The sequence below is a fragment of the Phacochoerus africanus genome, chromosome 2, assembly GCF_016906955.1.
Source record: "Phacochoerus africanus isolate WHEZ1 chromosome 2, ROS_Pafr_v1, whole genome shotgun sequence".
NCBI lineage: Eukaryota > Metazoa > Chordata > Mammalia > Artiodactyla > Suidae > Phacochoerus > Phacochoerus africanus.
This window is the reverse complement of record NC_062545.1, coordinates 262,620,365-262,643,988: the sequence shown is the minus strand read 5'-3', so window position 1 is coordinate 262,643,988 and position 23,624 is coordinate 262,620,365. Positions and strand designations below refer to the sequence as shown.

The following is a 23,624-nucleotide window of genomic DNA, read 5'->3' as shown; positions in this document are numbered from 1 at the left end:
CATCATGTTCCATCATAAGTGACTAGACTTAGTTCCCTGTGCTATACAGCAGGATCTCATTGCTTATCCACTCCAAATGCAATAGTTTGCATCTGTTAACCCCAGACTCCCATTCCATCCCTTGGCAAACCATAAGTCTATTCTTCAAGTCCATGAGTTTATTTTTTGTAGCAAGGTTCATTTGTGCCATATATTAGATTGCATATATAAGTGATATCATATGGTATTTGTCTTTCTCTTTCTGACTTACTTCACGTAGTATGAGAATCTCTAGTTCCATCCATGTTGCTTCAAATGGCATCGTTTTGTTCTTTTTTATGGCTGAGTAGTATTCCATTACATATATAGCACATCTATTTATAGAAAACCCTAAAGACTCCGCACAAAAACTACTCGGAACTGATCAATGAATTTAGCAAAGTAGCAGGATATGAGGTTAACATTCAGAAATCGCTTGCATTTCTGTATACTAACAATGAAATATTAGAAAAGGATTATAAAAATACAACACCTTTTAAAATCATACCCCCAAAAATTAAATATATAGGAATAAATTTGACCAAGGAAGTGAAAGACATATATGCTGAGAACTATAACCCATTAATCAAGGAAATTAAAGAGGATTCAATGAAATGGAAAGATATTCCATGCTCCTGGGTTGGAAGAATTAATATCATAAAAATGGGCATACTACCCAAAGCAATCAATGCATTCCCTATCAAATTACCCAAGACATTTTTCACAGAACTAGAAAAAACAATCCGAAAATTTATATGGAACCATAAAAGACCCAGAATTGCCAAAGCAATCCTGAGGAACAAAAACTGAGCAGGAGACATAACTCTCCCAGACGTCAGGCAATATTGCATAGGTACAGTAATCAAGACAGTGTAGTATTGGTACCAAAACAGACATACAGATGAATGGAACAGAGTAGAGAACCCAGACATAAACCCAGACACCTATGATCAATTAATCTTTGACAAAGGAGGCAAGAATATAAAATGGGAAAAAGACAGTTTTTTCAGCAAGTGGTGCTGGGAAAACTGGACAGCCACATGTAAATCAATGAAACTGAAACACACCTTCACACCATGTACAAAAATAAACTCAAAATGGCTTAAAGACTTAAACGTAAGACAAGACAGCATCAAATTCCTAGAAGAGAACATAGGCAAAGCATTCTCTGACATCAGCCGTACAAATGTTTTCTTAGGTTAGTCTCCTAAGACAACAGAAATAAAAGCAAAAATAAATCAGTGGGATCTAATCAAACTGACAAGCTTTTGCACAGCAAAGGAAATCATAAAAAACAAAAAAACAAAAAAAAAAGACAACCTACAGGATGGGAGAAAATTGTGGGGTTTTTTTTTGTATTTTGGGTTTTTTTTTTTGCCTTTTTGTCTTTTTTAGGGCCACACCTGCAGCATATGGAGGTTCCCAGGCTAGGGGTCTAATCGGAGCTGTAGCCCCTGGCCTACACCAGGGCCACAGTAATGCCAGATCTGAGCCTCGTCTGTGACCTACACCACAGCTAACGGCAACACCAGATCCTTAACCCACTGAGCAAGGTGAGGGATCAAACCCGCAACCTCATGGTTCCTAGTTGAATTTGTTTCTGCTGCGCCACGACGGGAACTCCAGAAAATAGTTTTAAATGATGCAAAGTTTGGGGTTAATAGATGCAAACTATTGCATTTGGAGTGGATAAGCAATGAGATCCTGCTGTATAGCACAGGGAACTAAATCTAGTCACTCATGTTGGAACATGATGGAGGATAACATGAGAAAAAGAATATATACATATGTGTGTGAGGCTGGGTCACTTTGCTGTACAGTAGAAATTGACAGAACACTGTAAACCAACTAAAATGGAAAAAACAAAAATGATTTAAAAAGGAAAAAAATATTTTTAAAAATACCCAAAGTAACACACAGAGGAAAAAAATGAAATAGAAAGATCAGAGCATGTGGGATACAGCCAAAAGGTCTCATACAAATTGTAATTGAAGACTTAGAAAGAAAGGAGAGAGATACTGGGGCAGAAGCAATTATCTGAGGAGGTAATGGCCAAGAGTTTTTCAAATTAATGAAATATGTTAACCCATATATTCAAAAGCTCAGCAAACCCTAGGTAGTATAAAAAGAAAACCACATCTAGGCAAACTTATTCAAACTGTTAAAAATTAGTGACAATTGGAGTTCCCTGGTGGCTCAGTGTGTTAAGGATCCAATATTGTCACTGCAGTGGCTTGGGTCTGTGCTGTGGCATGGGTTCAGCCCCTGCCTGAGAACTTCTGCATGCTTTGAGTGCAGCCAAAAAGAAAAAAAAAACTAATGGCAGTTAACTTTTCTGGTCTTCAGTTTTCCTAAATGTAAGGGTTAGAGATACTTCCTTGGAAATCTTTTTTTTCTCCTACAAAAAAATGAGAGCACACTAGTCTGACAAGTGCAAGTGTTTTAATGAAACTAAGGTAGCAATAGCAAAATATTTGAAATTTGAAAGTACCTTGGAAAAATTTGTGTGTAATCATATTTTTCATTCTAATGTTCTAGTCTATAGTGAAACAAATTGATTTAGGAGAAATTTTGTTATTTTTTTTTTTCAGTTTCCTGATCTGATCCCTTACCTACTAGCCTATTCTATTTTGTGCCTTTTTTTTTTTTTTTTTACTGTTTTGTGACCCTGTCATACTGGCTTCTATTCCTAAAATTCCCTGGTCTTTCTAGACCCCTTTGCCTTATTGAATCATAGTCTTCCTTCAGGCATTCAGTTAAAGGTTACTTTAGTATGGAGTTCTTGTCATGGCTCAGCAGAAATGAATCTGACTAGTATCCATAAGGATGCAGGTTCTATCCCTGGCCTTGCTCAGTGAGTTAAGAATCTGGCATTGCCGTGAGCTGTGGTGTGGGTTGACTCAAATTGAATCTGGTGGGGCTGTGGCTGTGGCACAGGCTGGCAGCTACAGCTCCAGTTCAACCCCTAGCCTGGGAACATCCATATGCTGCAGGTTCGGCCCCAAAAAAAAAAAAGGTTGCTTTGGTGGACATACTACTATCTATAAAATAGATAAACAAGGACCTACTTTATAGCATAGGGAACTATACTCAATATTTTATAATAACCTATAATGGAAAGGAATCCAAAAAAGTGTGTGTGTGTGTGTGTATACATGTATGTATGAATCACTGTGCTATACACCCAAAACTAACACAGCGTTATAAATTAACTATATTTCAATAATTTAAAAAGTTTACCTCATTAGAAAGTAGTTTCTGCTCCAGGCTAAATGATGATTCCCAATTATATACTCTAATATATAGTTATATTTTCTTCATAGCACTTATCAGAGTTTATACTTATTTGTGATTTTGATTCATGTATGGCATATGCACTACACTTTAAGTTTCATACCAGTTTCATTCACTATTTTACACAATCCCTAGCACAGAAATTAGCACATAGTAAGTATTCAGTAAATTTTTGTTGAAGAAATGAACAAATGAATAGAAATGCTTGCAGAGGAAAGACAAATTTCAACCTTGACAATGACAAAAATGTTTCATCATGCTGAGTTGATTTAAATTGTTCCCTAGATTGTTCATGGTACCAGGAAACAGTCTGCATTGCTGGTTCTCATTTCCTTGACCAGCAGTGAAGTAGCTTTCTTTAGTGTCAAGTAAATCCCAACCTGTCTTTGTCCAGAGATAATTCAAGGCAAAAGAAAACCTTTTCATGGTTATGATTTCTAAAGCAGGTAGTAATAAGAGAAATAAATGGTTTTTCTGTTTGGAAATGTAATAAAAATGAAATCCAATGTAAAGAAGCTGAATACCTGATTTAAAACTTCCAGCTTAATATAGAATCTATCTTTCCTTTTATCTTAAATTTTGAAAAGATTTTTTTCAACAGTGTTGTGATGCGGTCGCCCTCTGGTGGCCACTTAGTATGTTTTCACAGTTCTGTTCCCCATCACAACCACCTCTACCCCCTAGTTTTTTCCATACCTTGTAATTTAGATTGAAGTAGATTTTTATTTTTAAAGTAATCTTTTTGTGATAAAGTATATTAGGAAAGATATTTTGAAAAGAAGTATATATTAGACATCTTAAAAATACTTCTCTGATCCAATAATTCTGTTTCCAGGAATCAACTCTTGGAAAATAATTTTTTTTTTTTTGGTCTTTTTAGGGCTGCACCTGCAACATGTGGAGGTTCCCAGGCTAAGGGTCCAATCGGAGCTGTAGCTGACAGCCTACGCCAGAGCCACAGCAACTCAGGATCCTAGCTGTGTCTGTGACCTACAGCACAGCTCACAGCAACACCAGATCCTTAACCCACTGAGTAAGGCCAGGGATCGAACCCACAACCTCATGATTCCTGGGGTTCCTAGTTGAATTCATTTCTACTGTGCCATGACAGGAACTCCTGGGAAATAATTCTAAATTCATAAAAAGCTTTATGTTCATAGATGCTCACCAAAGTGGTAGTGATAATTCTAAAAGGTTAGTCAGCTCTGCTTTTTTGTGTGTATCATTTTTTTAAGGCTGCATCCGAGGCATATGAAGGTTCCTAGCTAGGGGTGGAATCGGAGCTGTAGCTGCTGGCCTATGCCACAGCCATAGCAACATCAGATCAAAGCCGCATCTGCAACCTGCACCACAGCTCATGGCAATGCAGGATCCTCAACCCACTGAGCAAGGCCAGGGATCGATCCTGCATCCTCATGGATGCTAATAAGATTAGTTAACCACCGAGCCACGACAGGAACTCCTTGTGTTCATTCTTAAGCATCATGGTTACCAAATGAGAAAGGTTAAAGGGTGTGTATAGAGAAACCCAACAGTGACCTTGGCTAGGTCCTGCCTCTGTAGGTCTTCAGAATCTGGAATTTCCAATAATGCTCGTTCTATGAACAAGTTAATATCTTCTAATAAATTTTGTTTACACTACAAAAAAAGTGATATACAATAACATGAGAGAGTGAAAGAAGCAGTGTATAGAATGACATGTGCCATACGTTTAGATTATTTAAAAAGCAAAACCTAAATTTCTGTATATAAGGAGAGATTCAATGAAAAGTATTCAAAATCTCAATGGCAGATTTCTTAAGGTGATTTTTTTCTTTTTTCTGTTCTCCTGTTTGTTTCTAGATTTTCTTTATTGAATACATATTTCCCTTAAAATGGAGATGAGGAGTACTGTTATTTATTTATTTTGTCTTTTTAGAGCCACACACATGGCATATGGAAGTTCCTAGGCTGGGGTCCAATTGGATCTGCAGCTGCTGGCCTACACCACAGCCACAGCAACTTGGGATCCGAGCTGCGTCTACGGCTTACACCACAGCTCGCCAGATCCTTAACCCACTGAGCCACACTGGGAACTCTGGGGACTGTTATTTTTAAGCTAAAACTTAATGTTCACATAGTGTACTTCCTTTTAAGAATTTAAGGTGCCCTCATGTATTCATATAATGTCTCATGTTGAGCTGACTTCAGCAGCTTGACTGAGTTGACCATTCCTCAAGAACTTTCTTCACTTGAAGATGGCACACTTTCCTGTGTTGTTTTTTTTCCTCCTCTGTCAGCTCTGCTAGATCTTCCTCTTTGCAACTATGAGCACTAGAGTGCCTCAGAAGTTTGTTTTTCTTGACGTTTGTCTTCTGCGTTTATACTGTCCCTGAGTGATCTCATTCAGTCCCCTGAATTTAATTGAAATGCCACCTACAAATGTTCTTATTGCCATATTTACATTTCTCTCTTGATCTCTGTACTCAAAGCTCCAACAGTGCACTTGACATATTCACTCAAATGCTTTAATTGGTATCATAACCCTAACACATCCAAAACCACTCTTTATTTTGCAAAATAAACTAAGCCTGGTTTACTCCTGCTGTTCATTTTGGTGACTAGCACTGGAGGAGTCACTTTTGATTCTTCTTTTTGCTGTGAATAACCAGTCCCTCAGCAAGTCAGCAGCCTGGCATTCAACATGACCTTCATTGCTACCATCCTTGTCTAAGCACCTGTCATCTCTCTGAACTATTTTGACACTCTCCCATCTGGTCTTTCTGCTTCCTCTCTTGTCTCATCCTCTGACCCCCACCCTACCGCAGTCCAGTCTCCAGTTAGTAACCAGAATGATCGTTTAAAAGTGTAAAACTGGATCATGTCATTCCCATGCTCAAAGCCTCCCAAGGCTTCCCATCCTTTTTTTTTTTTTTGTCTTTTTAGGGCCACACCCATGGCCTATGGAGGGTCCCAGGCTAGGGCTCAAATCAGAGCTGCAACTGCCAGCCTACACCACAGCCACAGCAATGCCAGATCCAAGCCTCGTCTGGGACCTACACCACAGCTCACAGCAAGGCTGGATCAACCCCCTGAGCAAGGTTAGGGCTTGAAACCGAGACCTCATGGATACAAGTCAGGTTTATAACTGCTGAGCCACGATGGGAACTCTCCCATCCATCTTGAATAAAATTCAGACTTGCTTCCATGACTATATATTTTGGGCCCCTGCCTTTCTCTCTGACCTTATCTCCTGTTACCCCCTCCCATGTTTGCTCAGGCTGGCCTTCTTTCTGTTAAACAGGTTTGAATTTGCCTTCTGTTCTGTAGAGAAAATTAGGCATTTCTTTTTACAATCAAGTACCTTGCTCTATTTCTGATAGCTTTATATGTGAACTGGAAATACTGCAATAAAGACTTTTTACAGGTGGCGATTTATGTTTTCAAAGCTTTGTCAGTGAATCTGGTTGGAAAGGAACTCTACATTCTTTTCTGTAACCAGTTATTTTCTTGGTTACCCCCACCAGGTTTTTTTGATGCTCAGCCAAGCATGAGATCATCTACAGGAAACACTCGTTCCTTTTTTTTTTTTGGATTCACTCCTTTGGCCATCTTTCAGCAAAGAAAATGTGAATTTTAAGGCAGTATTGTAATATTTGGGAAATTCAAGGCAGGGCGTAATGAACAAAATTAAACCTCAGCTAATTTTTATGTATCATTTATCATAAAAGAAAGACTTTCAAATTTTAGATTTTAAAGGAAACTTAGATCTCATTTAGTTCAGCTTTCTTAATTTATAGATAAGGAATTTAAGGGATTTAAAGCAGAAAGAGAAAATATTATATCCCCGGAATAGTCATTCACCCTCTAAAATATTTACATTACATTAAATCATCAGCCAAGGAATTTTGATCCCATTTTACAGATTAAAAAAAGTGAGACATACCAAAAAAAAAAAAAGTGAAATTCAGAGAAGCTATTTGCTAATGGTCACATAGCTGGTAAGAAGTTCCTCTGTGAATGGAACTCAGATCTGACATTACACATATACTGTACCATTCTTCTCATGCTATGTAGCCTCCCAGAGAGGAGTTGTAAGCTGTTAGAAAAGCAGATTCATATTATTAGTTCCTACTCTGTATGGATTTTAAAGTTTATGATCTTTATTTTTATTGTAAAAATCAATCTTCAATTTTCTACATGAAATGTTTTTAAATTGCTTGAGTTCTTGAAATATTTTACAACATGCATGTGATTCATTTTACAGTATATTAGTTTTATAATCAGAAAAATACTAAGGAGTTCCCATCATGGCTCAGTGGTTAACAAACCCAACTAGTATCCATGAAGTTGCAGGTTCCATCCCTGGCCTCGCTCAATGGGTTAAGGATCCAGTGTTGCCATGAGCTGTGGGGTAGGTCGCAGACATGGCTCAGATCCTGCGTTGCTGTGGCCCTGGCGTAGGCCAGCAGCTATAGCTCTAATTCAACCCCTAGCCTGGGAACTTCCATGTGTTATGGGTGTGGCCATAAAAAGACAAAAGACAAAAAAAAGAAAAATATTAAGATATTAAAAAATAAAGTGGTAAGGAGTTCCCGTTGTGGCACAGTGGTTAACGAATCCGACTAGGAACCATGAGGTTTCGGGTTCGGTCCCTGCCCTTGCTCAGTGGGTTAACGATCCGGCGTTGCCGTGAGCTGTGGTGTAGGTTGCAGACGCGGCTCGGATCCCGCTTTGCTGTGGCTTTGGCGTAGGCCAGCGGCTACAGCTCCGATTCGACCCCTAGCCTGGGAACCTCCATATGCCGCGGAAGCAGCCCAAAGAAATAGCAAAAAGACCAAAAAAAAAAAATTAAAGTGGTAAGCACATACTAGAGACAAGTTAAAAATTAGAGGAGGGAGGAACACTTTAAGGGCTGTTGCCCCTCAACTGTTGTTAGCATTCTGGTGTATTTATGTCTGGTCCATCTCTAATTTATTAATTTTCTTTCTGTGTTCCAGGTGCATGCTATTTTTTAAAGTAATGTAGAGTCATGAGTTTTTAAAAACTGATGTTTTATTGTTATACTTGTTTTTGCCTTTACTTTTGAGATAAGGTATTTACCATGTAGAGTGGTTTTTTGTTTGTTTGTTTTTTGGTTGTTTTTTTTTCCCTTCTTATCGGCTTCTCATTGCAGGCTATGGCACAAAACAAATAGAAATAAGAAATTATTCTGGAAAAAATATAAAACATTCTAATATAAATCATTTAGGAGAGTGAAATTATATTGTGATAAGCACAAACACAAAGGCTTGGGGAGCTCATCTAGATTATTAAGAAGCCCCAAAATAATAAGCATGTAGACAGAGTAGCATTGTAGGAGCAAAGTATTAAAAGTATTTTTGGGAAGTTCCCGTCATGGCTCAGTGGTTAATGAACCCAACTAGTATCCATGAGGATTCGGGTTCAATCCCTGGCCTTGCTCAGTGGGTTGGGGATCCAGCATTGCTGTGAGCTGTGGTGTAGGTCACAGACACAGCTGGAATCTGGTGTTACTGTGGCTGTGGTGTAGGCCAACATCTGTAGCTCCAGTTCAACCCCTAGCCTGGGAACCTCCATAGCTGTAGGTGTGGCCCTAAAAAGACAAAAGACAAAAAAAATAAAAAAGTATTTTTGGTCATGTTTATGGCATGCAGAAGTTCCTGGGCCAGGGATCCAAGCAGCACCAAGGCAGTGACTTGAACCACAGCAGTGACAACACTGGATCTTTACCTGCCAGGCCATCAGGAACTCCTATGTTTACCATGTATTTATTTATATTTGTCTTTTGTCTTTTTTTTTTTTTTTTAGGACCACACTGGCGGCATATGGAGGATCCCAGGCTAGGGGTTGAATTGGAGCTATAGCTGCTGGGCTACGCCACAGCCACAGCAACGCAGGATCTGAGCTGCATCTGTGACCAACCCCACAGCTCACTGAAACACCAGATCCTTAACTCACTGATTCAGGCTAGGGATTGAACCCACATCCTCATGGATGCTAGTCAGATTCATTTCTGCTGAGCCATGTCGGGAACTCCCTACCATTTTGAAATAAGTGTAGCAACATGACCTTTTCTTACAACATTGTAAATGGCATATTATTAGAATGCATCTTGCTCCAAACATCCATGTTTAGTTTCAGAACTATTAACTTTTTGGGGGGCCCCACCTGCAGTGTGTGGAAGTTCCCAGGCCAATGACTAAACCTGTGCCACAGCTACAGCCTGGGCCACAGCTGCAGCAACACCAGATCCTCAACCCACTGCGCCACAAGAGAACTTCCCTATTAACTTTTTTTTTTTTCCTACTGCACCTGGGGCATATGGAAGTTCCCAGGCTAGGGGGCAAATTGGAACCGCAGCTGTCAGCCACAGCAACAGCCACAGCAACACCAGATCTGAGCCACATCTGTGACCTCCACTGCAGCTTGCCCACTGAGCAAGGACAGGGATCAAACCCAAATCGAACCCTCAAAAACACCATGTTGGGTTCTTAACCCACTGAGCCACATTAGGAACTCTCTATACTCTCTAATACTTTTTTTTAAGGTATTTTTATATTAAAGTTTAGGGCATTATCAGATTTTTTTTTCCTTGAAAATTATTTCATTGGATGTTTTTAATGGGGGAGAGAGGGAGTTCCCATCTTGGCACAGTGGAAATGAATCTGACTAGGAACCATGAGGTTGCAGGTTCTATTCCTGGCCTTATTCAGTGGATTAAGGATTCAGTGTTGCTGTGAGCTGTGATGTAGGTCGCAGATGCCACTTGGAACCCTCGTTGCTGTGGCTCTGGCGTTGGCCGGCAACAACAGCTCCAATTAGACCCCTAGTCTGGGAGCTTCCATGTGCTGTGGGTGTGGCCCTAAAAAAAAAGCCAAGACAAAAAAAAAATAGGAGGAGAGAGCAGGTAGACAGATTTTATACATAATGTAAGTTTTGACTTTTCCAACCTGTAGGACATTTTTGACATTAATATATATATATATTTTTTTGTCTTTTTGGGACGACACACATGGCATATGTAAGTTCCAAGGCTAGGGGTCCAATCAGAGCTGTAGCTGCTGGCCTGTGCCACAGCCACAGCAACGCCAGATCTGAGCTGCATCTGCCATCTACACCACAGCTCACAGCAATGCCGATCCCCAACCCACTGAGGAAGGCCAGGGATCGAACCTGGGTCCCCATGGATACTAGTCAGATTCGTTTCCGCTGAGCCACAATGGGAACTCCAATATTATTTTCATTTAGAGCCAAAATCTGCAGTTTCCCAGTATGTGTTTTCCAGCTATTTTTATCATCACAAAGATGCATAGCTAAAGAGGGATCGAAATATATGAAGGTCTGGGAAGAAATCAGTATGTCAAGTGTTTACCACCATATGAGGGTATAATATTTTGTTACATATTATGAAAAATACCATTTATGTATTTTTTATTACTCAAAGACTTTATTACATTTATAGTTGTACAATGATCATCACAGCATTTCCATCCAAAATCCCCAGCACATCCCCTCACCCTCCAACCCATCTCCTTTGGAAACCATAAGGTTTTCAAAGTCTCTGAGTCAGTATCTGTTCTGCAAAGAAGTGCATTGTGTCCTTTTTTCAGATTCCACATGCAAGTGATAGCATTTGATGTTGATGACTCATTGTCTGACTGACTTCACTTAGCATGATAATTTTTTTTTGTCTTTTTTTTTTTAATTATTATTTCTTGGGCCACTCCCACTGCATATGGAGGTTCCCAGGCTAGGGGTCGAATTGGAGCTGTAGCTGCCAGCCTACGCCAGGGCCACAGCAACGCTGGATCTGAGCCATGTCTGCAACCTATATCACAGCTCACGGCAACGCCAGATCTTTAACCCACTGAGCAAGGGCAGGGATCAAACCCGCAACCTCATGGTTCCTAGTCGGATTCGTTAACTGCTGCACCACAACGGGAACTCCCCACTTAGCATGATAATTTCTAGGTCCATCCATGTTGCTAAAAACGCCAGTATTTTGCTCCTTTTAACAGCTGAGTAATATTCCATTGTGTGTATGTACCACATCTTCTTTAGCCACTCCTCTGTCGATGGACATTTAGGTTGTTTCCATGTCTTGGCTATCGAAAATAGTGCTGCAATGAACACTGGAGTACATATGTCTTTGCAAGTCATGCTTTTCTCTGGATAGATGTCCAGGAGTGGGATTGCTGGATCAAATGGTCATTCTATTTTTAGTTTTCTGAGGAATCTCCATGCTGTTTTCCACAGTGGTTGCACCAATTTACAATCCCACCAACAGTGTACTAGGGTTCCTTTTTCTCCACACCCCCTCCAGCACTTATTGTTTGTAGACTTTTGGATGATGGCCATTCTGGCTGGTGTAAGGGGGTACCTCATCATGGTTTTGATTTGCATTTCCCTAATAATGAGTGATATTGAACATCTTTTCATGTGTTTTTTGGCCATTTGTATGTCTTCTTTGGAGAACTGTCTGTTTAGATCTTCTGCCCATTTTTTGATGGGGTTGTTTGTTTTTTTGGTATTGAGGGGTAGAAGGTGTTTATAAATTTTGGAGATTAATCCCTTGTCAGTCGATTCATTTGCAAAGATTTTCTGCCATTCTGTGGGTTGTCTATTTGTTATGTTTAGGGTTTCCTTTGCTGTGCAGAAACTTTTAAGTTGAATTAAGTCCCATTTGTTTATTTTTGTTTTTATTGTCATTACTTTAAGAGGTGGATCTGAGAAGATGTTGCTGTCGTTTATGGCGGAGAATGTTTGGCCTATGAAAAATATCATTAACACTATCAGACCTTAAAAAATTATATGATTTAAAATGATATTTACATGAATATTTGATTTAATTCAGAGTTAAATGTTCATGTATAAACGTTTGAAAATGTATTTCTGAATAAAGAGTTCATGAAGTTTCAAAGAATTTTGCGGTAATCACTTAAGAATTGAGATGTGTATGTTAAGAATTTTCATTCTTTTGATCTTTCAAATCTTGTTCCAAGTTGTCAGACCACTTTATTCCACAGCTCATTCTCTCCCTATTTATGTAAATATTTCACAAGTAAGGAAAAGAAATCAAATAAAACTGTTTATGATCAGTTTTAGCATTGAACAGTATTTAGCTTTTCATGAAAAAATTTTGTTGTCTTCCTAGATTTCTATGTAGAGTTTACTCACTTATTTCTTTAGTAGTAGTTCTGAGTGTCCCTTTGAATCTCTGTGCCTCTAAAGAAGGAATGTGGGAGTTCCTATTGTGGCTCAGTGGGTTAAGAATCCAACTAGTATCCATGAGGATGTAGGTTCAATCCCTGGCCTCACTCAGTGGGTTAAAGGATCTGGCATTGCTGTGGCTGTGGTGTAGGCTGGCAGCTGCAGCTCTGATTTGACCCCTAGCCTGGGAACTTCCATATGCTGCATGTATGGCCCTTTAAAGAAAAAAAGGCAAGGAATGTAAAGTACACTACACATTTTCATTTCCTGTTTTCAAACATTTCCTGCTTCAGTACCTCTAATATCCTTACTGATAGGGCACCAAAGGGGGGTATTATTAAAAAAAACACATAACTTGCTTGCCTCCTTCCTTTTCATTTCCTTTATTGTTTTTATTTTTATTTTAAATTTTTTTTTTGGGGGGGGGTCTTTTTTTTTTTTTTTTTAGGGCTGCACCCACAGCATATGGAGGTTCCCAGGCTAGGGGTCCATTTGGAGCTGCAGCTGCCAGACTATACCAGGGCCACAGCAACGCAGGATCCAAGCCACGTCTGTGACCTCCACTACAGCTCATGGTAACGCTGGATCCTTAACCCACTGTGCGAGGCCAGGGATCGAACCTGCATTGTCATGGATGCTAGTCGGGTTCGCTAACCACTGAGCCATGACAGGAACTCCTATTTTGAATTTTTAAATATAAAACCCTATGGAGAATAATATAACAAATACCCATGCACTCACACCTGGAATTAATAAATAGTAACATTTTGGTATTTTGCTTAATATTTATACATCTCTGTATATAGTTATATATTCGAAACAGGAAATTTCAAGTAAAGTTGGACTTCTTCCTCTCTGTTTTCTTCTCTACTCTCTTTTTTCTCCCTCTCTTTACAGATGCAAGCAGAGCATAAAACTTGCCTATACCCTCTCAGTCCGTATTTAATTTTTACAACATATACATATATATATATATATTTCCATCTGCTTAGTGTATTATGTATCCATTTGCTTAGTACTGTTTAGTGTGATTTTAAAATTTAAAAATTTTTTACTTCAATCAATTTTTACAAAATAAGTACTCTCCTTCTGTACATGTCATTCTGCAATTAGCTTTTTTCAGCCAGTGTTGTTTCTTTTTCCTTTCCTTTTTAGGGCCACTCCAGTGGCATATGGAAGTTTCCAGGCGAGGGGTCAAATTGGAGCTGCAGCTGCCGGCCTACCCACAGCCACAGCAACACTGGATCTGAGCTGTATCTGTGACCTGTACCTCAGCTTGTGTCCAGGCCAGATCCTTAACCCAGTGATTGAGTCCAGGGATTAAACCCACATCCTCATGGGTGCAGGTTGGGTTCTTAAGCCACTGAGCCACAACAGGAACTCCAGCCAATGTTGTTTTTAAAATTTATGTGTGTTCATACATATAGGTCTAGTTCACTTACCTACATTATCCCAACTATGAAAAAAATACAGTCTATTCTTTTTAAATAGATCTTTAGGTTGTTTTTATTTTTTCTTTGCAAGTAGTTGGCCTGCTTTCGGTATGTAATCTATCAATCCACAAGGCCTTATTGTGACTCTAGTCATGTGCCTAGCCTTTCCCTAGAGAGTTTACAATCTAGTAGGGGACAAAGAACTCACAGACGCCCTGGTGTAGAAATAAGATGGCGAAGAAAGTGGACTCTGTGCAGTCTCTGTTGGATAACTTTTTCTGGTTAATGCTTAAGGTTTTTTGGTTGCAGGTATGATTTATTTAAACTTACTGTTCTTTCAGAGTAAATCTTTAACTTCTTAAAATAATTTGCTTCTTTTAGGTGCTTGTTTAAATTGCCAGGACAACAGCAAAGGGGATCACTGTGAAGAGTGCAAAGAAGGATTTTATCAGAGTCTGGATGCCACTAAAGAATGTCTTCGCTGCCCTTGTTCAGCAGTGACATCTACAGGCAGTTGTATCATAGGTGAGGCCTTTTCCCTAAATGTTCATTTTTAGAGAAAAAAAATCAGTGAATCGGTTATCAATAGGTATAAAGTGTGTTGATAAGTAAAGTTATAGATGCTGTAAGTAAAAGGGAGTTATAAAAACAGCAAAAGGGAAGTTCCCCTTGTCGCTCATGGGTAACGAGCCTGACTAGTATCCATGAGGATGCAGGTTCAATCCCTGGCCTCACTCGGTAGGCTTAAGGATCTGGTGTTGCTGTGAGCTTTGGTATAGGTCGCAGATGCGGCTCGGATCCCACGTTGCTATGGCTGTGGCATAGGCCAACAGCTGTAGCTCTAATTCGACCCCTAGTCTGGGAACTTCCATGTGCCGCAGATGTGGCCCTAAAAAATAAAGCAAACAAACAAACAAAATCAGCAAAGGTTTTCCTTTCTATGAATTTGTACTCAAATCCAAATACATATGTGAAATGAGACATGAGGGAGGGATGAGGAGATTTTTGTTAAAACTGTCATTTTATTCCATCTGATGTGACTAAAGAGAAAGGAATAAAATATAACTGCCTATCCATCAGTTACTCAGATTCCTTGTATAAGCATACTTTTCTTTTCTTTTCTCTCTCTTTTTTTTTTTTGCTGCATCCACAGCACATGGAAGTCCCCAGGCCAGAGATCAAACCTGTGCCACAGCAGCAACCTGAGCCACTGCAGTGACAACACCAGATCCTTAACCCCCCTGCAGTGCAAGGGAGGTCCTAAGCATACTTCTTTTGTTCTCTACCTGAAAAGGTTTTCTGCATGGCCCTCTCATTCTCACAACAAACTGGACTATTAATAAATAAGGTGTCAGAGTTCCCGTGGTGGCTCAGTGGTAGCGAACCTGACAAGTATCCATGAGGACTTGAGTTCAATCCCTGGCCTCGCTCAGTGGGTTAAGGCTACAGCTCCAATCCGACTCCTAGCCTGGGAACGTCCATATATTGCAGGTGTGGCCCTAAAAAGAGAAAAATAAATAAATAAATAAATAAGGTATAAATTATTAGTTTGAATTCCTTATGTTTCTTAAGCTTGAGAGGAGCTAGTAGGCAGGGTGTGTAAACTGTTTGGGCGGACTAGTAGTGGTTTTGCATTTTTAACTGTAGCTTGAAGTTGTACTAAATTATTTTGGTGTTCTCTCTCTTTTAGAATTGGGTGAATTGGAACCTAAATGTGTCCAGTGTAAAGCTGGTTACACAGGCCAGAACTGCAATGAATGTGAACATGGCTATTACAATTCTGACAGCATCTGTATGGAGTGCCAGTGTCATGGCCACGTGGACCCACGTAAAACGCCAGAGATTTGTAAGCCTGACAGTGGTGAGTGTATCGACTGCCTCCATAACACCACTGGCTTTTGGTGTGAGAACTGCCTAGAAGGTTATGTTCGAGACCTCCAGGGAAATTGCATCAAGAAAGGTAAAACTTCACCTGTGGGTGTAAATTTAATATCTAAACCTAGTGATGAAAATTTCAGGACTACTACTTTTAGCTTTGTAAAAGTTTCCAGTCCCACCAGAGAAGTTTTCTGGAAGTAGGTTTTAATAGATATTTTCCTAAAGAGATTTCCTTCCATTCCTGCTGCTCTCCTGATACTCCAAAGTCAACTCTCGAAATTTGAGGACCCAGACGAAGTCATTGCAGTGTTCTCACATTTTCTCTTCATCTATTTTTATTTTAATAATTTAAAAGTCCTATCATTTCTTTTACCCTTTACTTCCTGTATTCTCATTTCCTCCACTAATCATAAAAAGTCTTTTTAAGTAGGAACCTATACTCTGGTTAGAAGTTCCAGCTGAAAAACAAGAGTTTATTCGAGCTTTTGTCCTAACTTTGGGTGTAAGTTTTCCCATGTGTGTTGGAGGAAATAGTAAAAATATTACTTTTCATTTTTAAAAGAAGAAATTATTCATATGGCAAAATGTTTCTTACAGTAAAATATTTCTAATCATTAGTAAAAGTTAATGATTAGAAAGTCAGGAAGAGTTAGGGATATTCAGGCTTTCTTAGGTCATAGGTGTATTAGACCATGCTCGTCTATAAGCCAGTCTTTGGTATTCTGAGTGATGCTGAATACTGGGCAGAGAGACAGTTGGTCTGTGGCAAGTGGTATCCTTCTGTCATTTTCTTGATATCCTTATTCTGCTGTGATTAAGGCTAAAAAACTCAGATTAGGAGTTATTTTGTGGTGGAACAGGTTAAGGATCCAATGTTGTCACTGCAGCGGCTGGGTTGCTGTTGTGGCGTGGGTTTGATCCCTGGCCTGGGAACTTCCACATGCTACTGGCATGCCCCACCCCAAACAAACAAACAAAAAATACAAATTGAATCCTACCACCAGCCTGGAGATCCTGTCACTCACTTCTATTTCCCACTGGAGGCAAACCTTGTCCATGCTTAGCTGACAGGACTGTGATGATTTTGCTTATTAGTTATTAGGACTGTAAAACATGCCTCTTTTTAGGATAGATTGATGTGGCTGGCTGTGCTGATAAATTGTAGCAATAATAGTCATCATTTTATTGAGTGCCTACTACGTGCCAAGCACTGTAAACATTAAATGTGATGTTATGTAGTACGTATCTCATGTAATCCTTCCCAAAACCTCTGCAAAGTAGATATCATTATTCCCATCTTATAGATGAGGAACTTCAGTTTTAAAAAGGTTGACTTGGAGGGGAGTTCCCTTCGCAGCTCAGCAGTTAATGAACCTGACTAGCATCCATGAGGACACAGGTTCGATCCCTGGCTTCGCTCAGTGGGTTAAGGATCTGGTGTTGCCGGGAGCTGTGGTGTAGGTCACAAACGAGGCTCGGATCCCCATTTGCTGTGGCTCTGTAATAGGCCAGTGGCTACAGCTCTGATTAGACTCTTAGCCTGGGAACCTCCATATGCCATGTGTGCAGCCCTAAAAAAATACAAAAAATAAAGTAAAATAAAAAGATTGACTTATTGCCAAACAGTTCTACTTAATTCCAAAACTTTTAATATTTCTGGTAGTGCTGCATTAGAAGTGCGAAGTATAGTACATTAATTTTAAAATAGTTACAACGTACATAAAGGAAAAATCATTATGCTTGCAATTAAAGGTGGGCTGTTTTCTCTCCTGGCTGATATCAACTTTGGATGTTTAAATTGTGTTTTTGAGAAGTAACTAGAAATACAATTTTTCCTATTTTGTTTTTGCCTCCATTAAAGAGAATTTTAGCCTTATGAAATGCCATCAGATATGTTGAATTTAATCTTAGTTCAAATGATTATCATCTGTCCCCTTCACTTTTAACAAAGGGATTTAGAAATCCCTACCTTTTCAGGAAATTATATGAATCTATTCAAGAGTAGAGAAGGCCGGAAAACTCCAATGTGAGAATTTTCCCAAAGATTTTAGTACAAATAAACATTTTGGATAACAGCCATGGATGTAATAATCCAACTTTCTAGACTCTGATTCTTTTCACTATGTTTCTTTAAAAATTATTTTATTACCGTTAAGCAAAGTATCATGTCAACATCCCATATCAATTTCCACTCCCATGTGTATTTATTTTATTGTTTCTTAAAACTAGATATTTTGTCTTTTACATTTCATTCTCTGTGTTTATTTTCAGAAGTTATTGTTCCAACACCTGAAGGTTCTACCATTTTGGTTTCCAATGCCTCTTTGACCACATCAGTGCCCACCCCTGTTATAAATAGTACTTTTACCCCCACAACCCTGCAGACTATCTTTTCAGTAAGCTCTGCTGAAAACAGCACATCAGCTTTAGCTGATGTATCATGGACCCAGTTTAACATCATCATTTTGACAGTCATCATCATTGTGGTGGTGCTGCTGATGGGATTTGTGGGGGCTGTGTACATGTACCGGGAGTACCAAAACCGGAAACTCAATGCCCCCTTTTGGACCATCGAGCTGAAAGAAGACAATATCAGTTTCAGCAGCTACCATGACAGCATTCCCAATGCAGATGTGTCAGGACTGTTGGAAGATGATGGCAATGAAGTGGCTCCTAATGGTCAACTGACCCTGACAACGCCAATACATAACTATAAAGCCTGAGGAGTTAGAGCTGTTCTCCAGGATTGTGAAACCACAGTGCTTACCAAGACAGCATCGGCCCCTGGGCCAAACGCAGCCTGGGTAGAGCTGCTGAGATGAGAAAGCAAAGGCATATAGAGCATCTAAATTTTCAGGTACGAGTTTGTAATGTACTCAGCCTCTTACTCTTAGTTTTCCCATGAAGATTCAAAGCAGTCACTGTCAATAAGGACTTTAAGTAAAGTATATTTTTGTACCAAACCACATAAAAGGAGTATAGACAGGCTGAACCTCATAGTGCAGCCCAAATCCACTTGAACCTCCAAACAGACTCCTGGGGACGTTTCACCAAACCAGCGGAAAAAGGATGATGGATGTGGAGGGAAAGGGCAGCCAGAAGACTTCATCTCCACTCCTGGAACACATTTTTTTAAAGGAGGGCCAGGGATCATATTCATTTTATTGTGCTGAAAGACATCACTGAGGAAAAGCTGATGTTTGGGCTGTTTCACAATAAACAATCTTGATTATTTCTAGAATAGGGGCAGAACAGTCCCAAAGAAGACCTTTAGAAGGGTTTTTCCTTCCAGAATTCTTGCTCAATGATAGGATTAAAGCAAAGGATAAGCTGCTGATGGTACAGAGAGGAAGGCAGCATCTGGGAGCAGGAGGCTGATGGTCCTTATTAGGGTCTCAGTGCAAATGATAGATTGTCTAAAAATAACAACTAAACCTGCTTCTAGAGAAATAAGGTGTATATAGTTAATGTAGAATATCTGGTCAGCGTTGTATTTGTATCTATTTGTAAAAAAAATCATGTCATATTTTATCATCTAGAATTTATTTGTACAGGAGTTAATGGCATTGTAAAAAGAAAATATAGGGTTTAAAATACTGTAAAATAGATGGCAATATTGCTAGAGCTGGGACTCTGGTGAGCATCAGTCATTTTTAGTCCCTCTTTGGACGTTGTTGAAATTTATAAGAGGTTGAATGTTTCTAACTTTTCTTTCCCTTTTTTCAGTCTAAAAGTAGAGTTATATGTTCTTTGACTTCCTATAGATTCAAGCAATAGATTTTGAAGACAGTGATTGTTAAGCTGGGACACAGGCTGCACTCTCCAAACTACCCATCTCATTAGACATTAGCTACTCTATGTAGTTTACATAGGTTAGTGTAGACCATAATCTCATTCAAATGTTTTTTATGTAAAAGATAGTCTTCCAAAGGAACTAGAAATATTTTAGTTCCAAAAGAAAAGCCATCATATCACTTGGCATCCCCTGCAAAATACCCTGCCTGTGAAATATTTATATTCTCTCCCCACCAAAAACAGTATCTCCTACATTTGAACACAGCTGATCACTCACATCTTGTGAGGTGTGTACCACCTCTCTGCAGTGCTATAGTTCTCCCATATTCTTCTTACCTGGTTCCAGGGTAGCTCTGCATTTGAGTGGGTAGAGTTTAGTCCTTGCTTTTAGACACAGTTTTCCCCTAGAGGCCATCTCTACCTTTGCTCTCTTCTAATTAAGATATCTACAGATTATAGATTAAGCGAGCCAGGAATAGCAGCTGGAAGTCAAATACAGATATTTATTAGGAGGAAGAGCAAACTGTCAAGAGGTCAGGAAAAAAAAAAACAGCAAAGATTTAGGCATAGGAAATCCAAGTTGATAACTTTGCCTAACTTCCCCAGAGAAACACCTGGAATTGGGTCATCCCTCTGTGGTTGTTCTCAGGGTTCGGAGGTGATACTCTGGAGGATGGATGTACAGGCAGATAATCTGCTTCTAGTAGCTGGAGGTGCTCTGAATATTTGGCCATTGCTCATGAAGACAGATTACATTATATTAGATATATTAAAATTAGTTAATATTTCTAGAGCCCTCTGCAGTTTGAAAGCATCTTTCTATATGTGCATCCTTTGTTCTGCACCATAGGCCCCTGAGGCGGTAATTATTGTCCCCATTTTATAGGTGAGGTTAAATGTCTTGTTCAAGGCTACACCGTATGTCATTATAAGGCTTGGAGTTAGGACTCTTAATTGTTCATTCAACTGTATGCTCATATAGAAATTCCCCAGCCTTAGACACAAGAAGGTTGGGAGGAAGAGTCCCATCTATGAAGGTTGCTAATTTTTGTTAAGGACAAGGTACAATCCAGGGCCATACAGCTGTGAAGGACTTTGTGGAAAGAACACAGGAGGATTACCTTCTGAAGCCAGTGTTGGTGATAAGAAAATAAAAATACCAGTTTGTGCTTCATTAAAGTGAACTAATCCTTCTAAGCAGAGAATGAAAACCTGACTTCCCCAGCAGATGCCACATATATGTGTGTAGATTATGCAATGCACAATTCCAAGGAATAGTGTAAAGTGACATAGCGTCCCGTGCTTCTGCTGGTGGGAATAATTTTGCTCTAAAATATAAATCAATCTTGAAGTGATCTACCACCAAAATCAGACTAGGAAACCAGTATGGAATGCATTACACAATACTCCTTCCTCTAAAGGCATGATCTTCATGAACCATGGCATTCAGCCCTAGGATCCCATAAGTCCCTCAGAAGGACTAATCATGGAAGAATTTTTGTCTAAGGATTAGAAATGCATTTATTTTCAAGTAAGATAAGACTAGTGTGAATCTTATTGATGAATGACAGATACTGCTATTAGGTGATACCTTTATCTTCGTTAACTCGTTTCAGTACACCCGTAAGCATTTCTGACAGTTAGATCCCTAAGTAGTTTGTTAAGTATGTCTGTCCTCCCTTACTTTCCCCTCCCTCCCTCCATCCTCTAGCCCCCAGAGGTCTCTTACTAATAGAATTTCTCCAGTTATAGAGATAAATGATAATAAAAACTAAACCTCGTTTATACTAAGGTCCTATGGACTTTAGGTGTTACTCTTAGGGATACCTGAATATTAAGAGAGGATAACAGAGCAGACATAGAATGGGGAGGAAGAGATTTGGGGATAGAGGATTTGTAGAAGCATCAAATTTTATGACTACTCTCTAGCCCCAATATTCCCGGGAAAATTGACCATTAAAGCGGTCCTCACTGGCCTCCTTACTTCATTTTGGTCAGCTGAGTGCCATGAGGTCAGTTAGTCCTTCTTGTGCTGTTTTGGAGCCAGAAAGCTACAGCGAGAGTACCTCTGCCTGACAGCCTCAGTTTGGACTGGCCTGTGAAATCATTTACCTGGTCCTATATTTTTTTGTAGGACACATGGTGGACATAACACCATTTATAATGAACATTCCCTGGTACTTATATTTTGAGGAATGTGAGAAGGAGTTGAATTTATACATCTCAAGGAAAGCTATATCTGACAAAAACTTCAGAGAAGTAAAAAGCAAGCAGTGTAACCTGTTAGAGCAAGGAAGGCATTTCTGGCTCATCCGTGAAGAGCCTTAGGTCTGTTATGATCATCTTGATAGGAGTTTAGGAGCTCACATGAGTTTGCTCTGTGCAGGGGAGTAACGGAAGGTTAATGCAAGTTTTCTCTTCAACCTTGAGCGAGTGGCAATGCCAAGGGAAGAAGCAGGAAGAACACACTGATTCATTTGGAGAAATCAAATGATGTCACGTGGACTCAAAAGGTTATGAATCATCAAAACGTCGTGGCTGAATGATGCTTTTTCAAAGGCAGTTGGGAACCTTTCCTACTTGTTACTCATGCGTACGCAATAGCTGCGCCAGCAGCCCTTAGAACGGGAGCCCAGGGCTTCAGGTCTGCGTTAGTTCAAGGCTAAGTGATTCAAAGTGAAGTTTTCATGCGAGGCACAAGCACTCTATAATACATTAAATTTCAGCCCAAGCAATTGGGGAGTGTTTCTGAAACATTAAGCTTGTATTTATGTCACTAAAATTCTAACACAAATTTTAAAAACATGTCTCATACATATGCTGTGCTAGGCCTCATGATGCATTTCTAAATTTGTGTATGATTTGAATATATGAAAGAATTTATACAAGAGTGTTATTTAAAATTATTAAAAAATAAATGTATATAATTTGTACCTATTGTAGATTTGCTGTTTTGCTTTTTAATGTGGTCAAAGTTGTTGGAAGTCTTCGAATATATGTCACAGATCACTTATTTTCAAACCACTTCATGAAAATCTTTGAACCCTTCATTTATTGACCATGCTTCCTGTTTTAATAAGTTTCTTTAAAGAAATATTTTCCACTTAGAGAAAAAAAAGCCACATGAAGAAGATTCCCCCATCTCAGAACAAAACAAAATACCTTGAAAAAAACAGCATATATTAACATATATTCTTGTCTGTGCTCTTACTTTTCCCATATGAGAGCCATTGAGATTTCTATGAAAATGTTACAGAAAAAAAAAAAACTTGCTCCTTTTGGATTTCTTTTTTGTGCATGTAGAAAATCCCTTTTCTTTAGAATAAATCTGAAGGGAACCATGTTCTATGTGTTTTGTTAGATAACCTGTAATGAAAGTATATTTCTTTACTCTTTGAGGTGCCCTTGAAGATTCTCAATTTTGGCAAAGCTCAAAGGATGCCATCTAGATATCCAAGAGGTACTTTGAAAAAGAAGAAAAAATAAGTCAGCCCTTTTCTTTGTGCTGAGATTGATTATTCAACTGCAGTTGGTTGATATTTAAATTTTAAAACTCTGTTTTTCCTTTCTTTTCTAGTTACACAAGAACAGTTTTATTTATAATTCCACCTTAAATATTACACATGTGGTTCTTCTGAACATGTAGTTCTATATATGAATTTGGTATTAGTTTAAGAGAACAATAAGCAGAGCAGAAATCTAAACAAATGAGAATTTTGAAAGTAAATATATAATACAGATTTACCACAGCAAGAGGAAATCTTGTCAAAAACATCACTTTTATAATATTGTTTTTATACTTTTGATGAAAATCTATCAAGTAAAGACATTTGCCACAGTGCATTATCAAAACTGGTTGTATTCATTTTCCTTAGCCGTATAAGATGTTTGCATTTTTAAAAATTCAGCATGCTCCACTATAATTATATCGGTAAATTCAGAGTAACAGTTGTGCCTAGTTATATTTTAAAAGTGAAGCTAAATAAAAAAAAATGT

At 39.0% G+C, this 23,624-nt stretch overlaps 1 protein-coding gene across 1 annotated transcript in view; it reads left to right on the top strand.

Moving 5' to 3' along the window:
- The window catches only part of MEGF9 (multiple EGF like domains 9), a 98,597-nt gene extending 76,036 nt beyond the window's left edge, over window positions 1–22,561 (top strand). Inside the window, exons 4-6 of the mRNA XM_047768276.1 lie at window positions 14,337–14,480; window positions 15,646–15,915; window positions 18,105–22,561. Coding sequence (XP_047624232.1) covers window positions 14,337–14,480; window positions 15,646–15,915; window positions 18,105–18,556 — 866 coding nt within the window. The 3' untranslated portion in view covers window positions 18,557–22,561. The remainder of the gene's footprint in view (window positions 1–14,336; window positions 14,481–15,645; window positions 15,916–18,104) is intronic.
- Window positions 22,562–23,624: the final 1,063 nt, after the last annotated feature.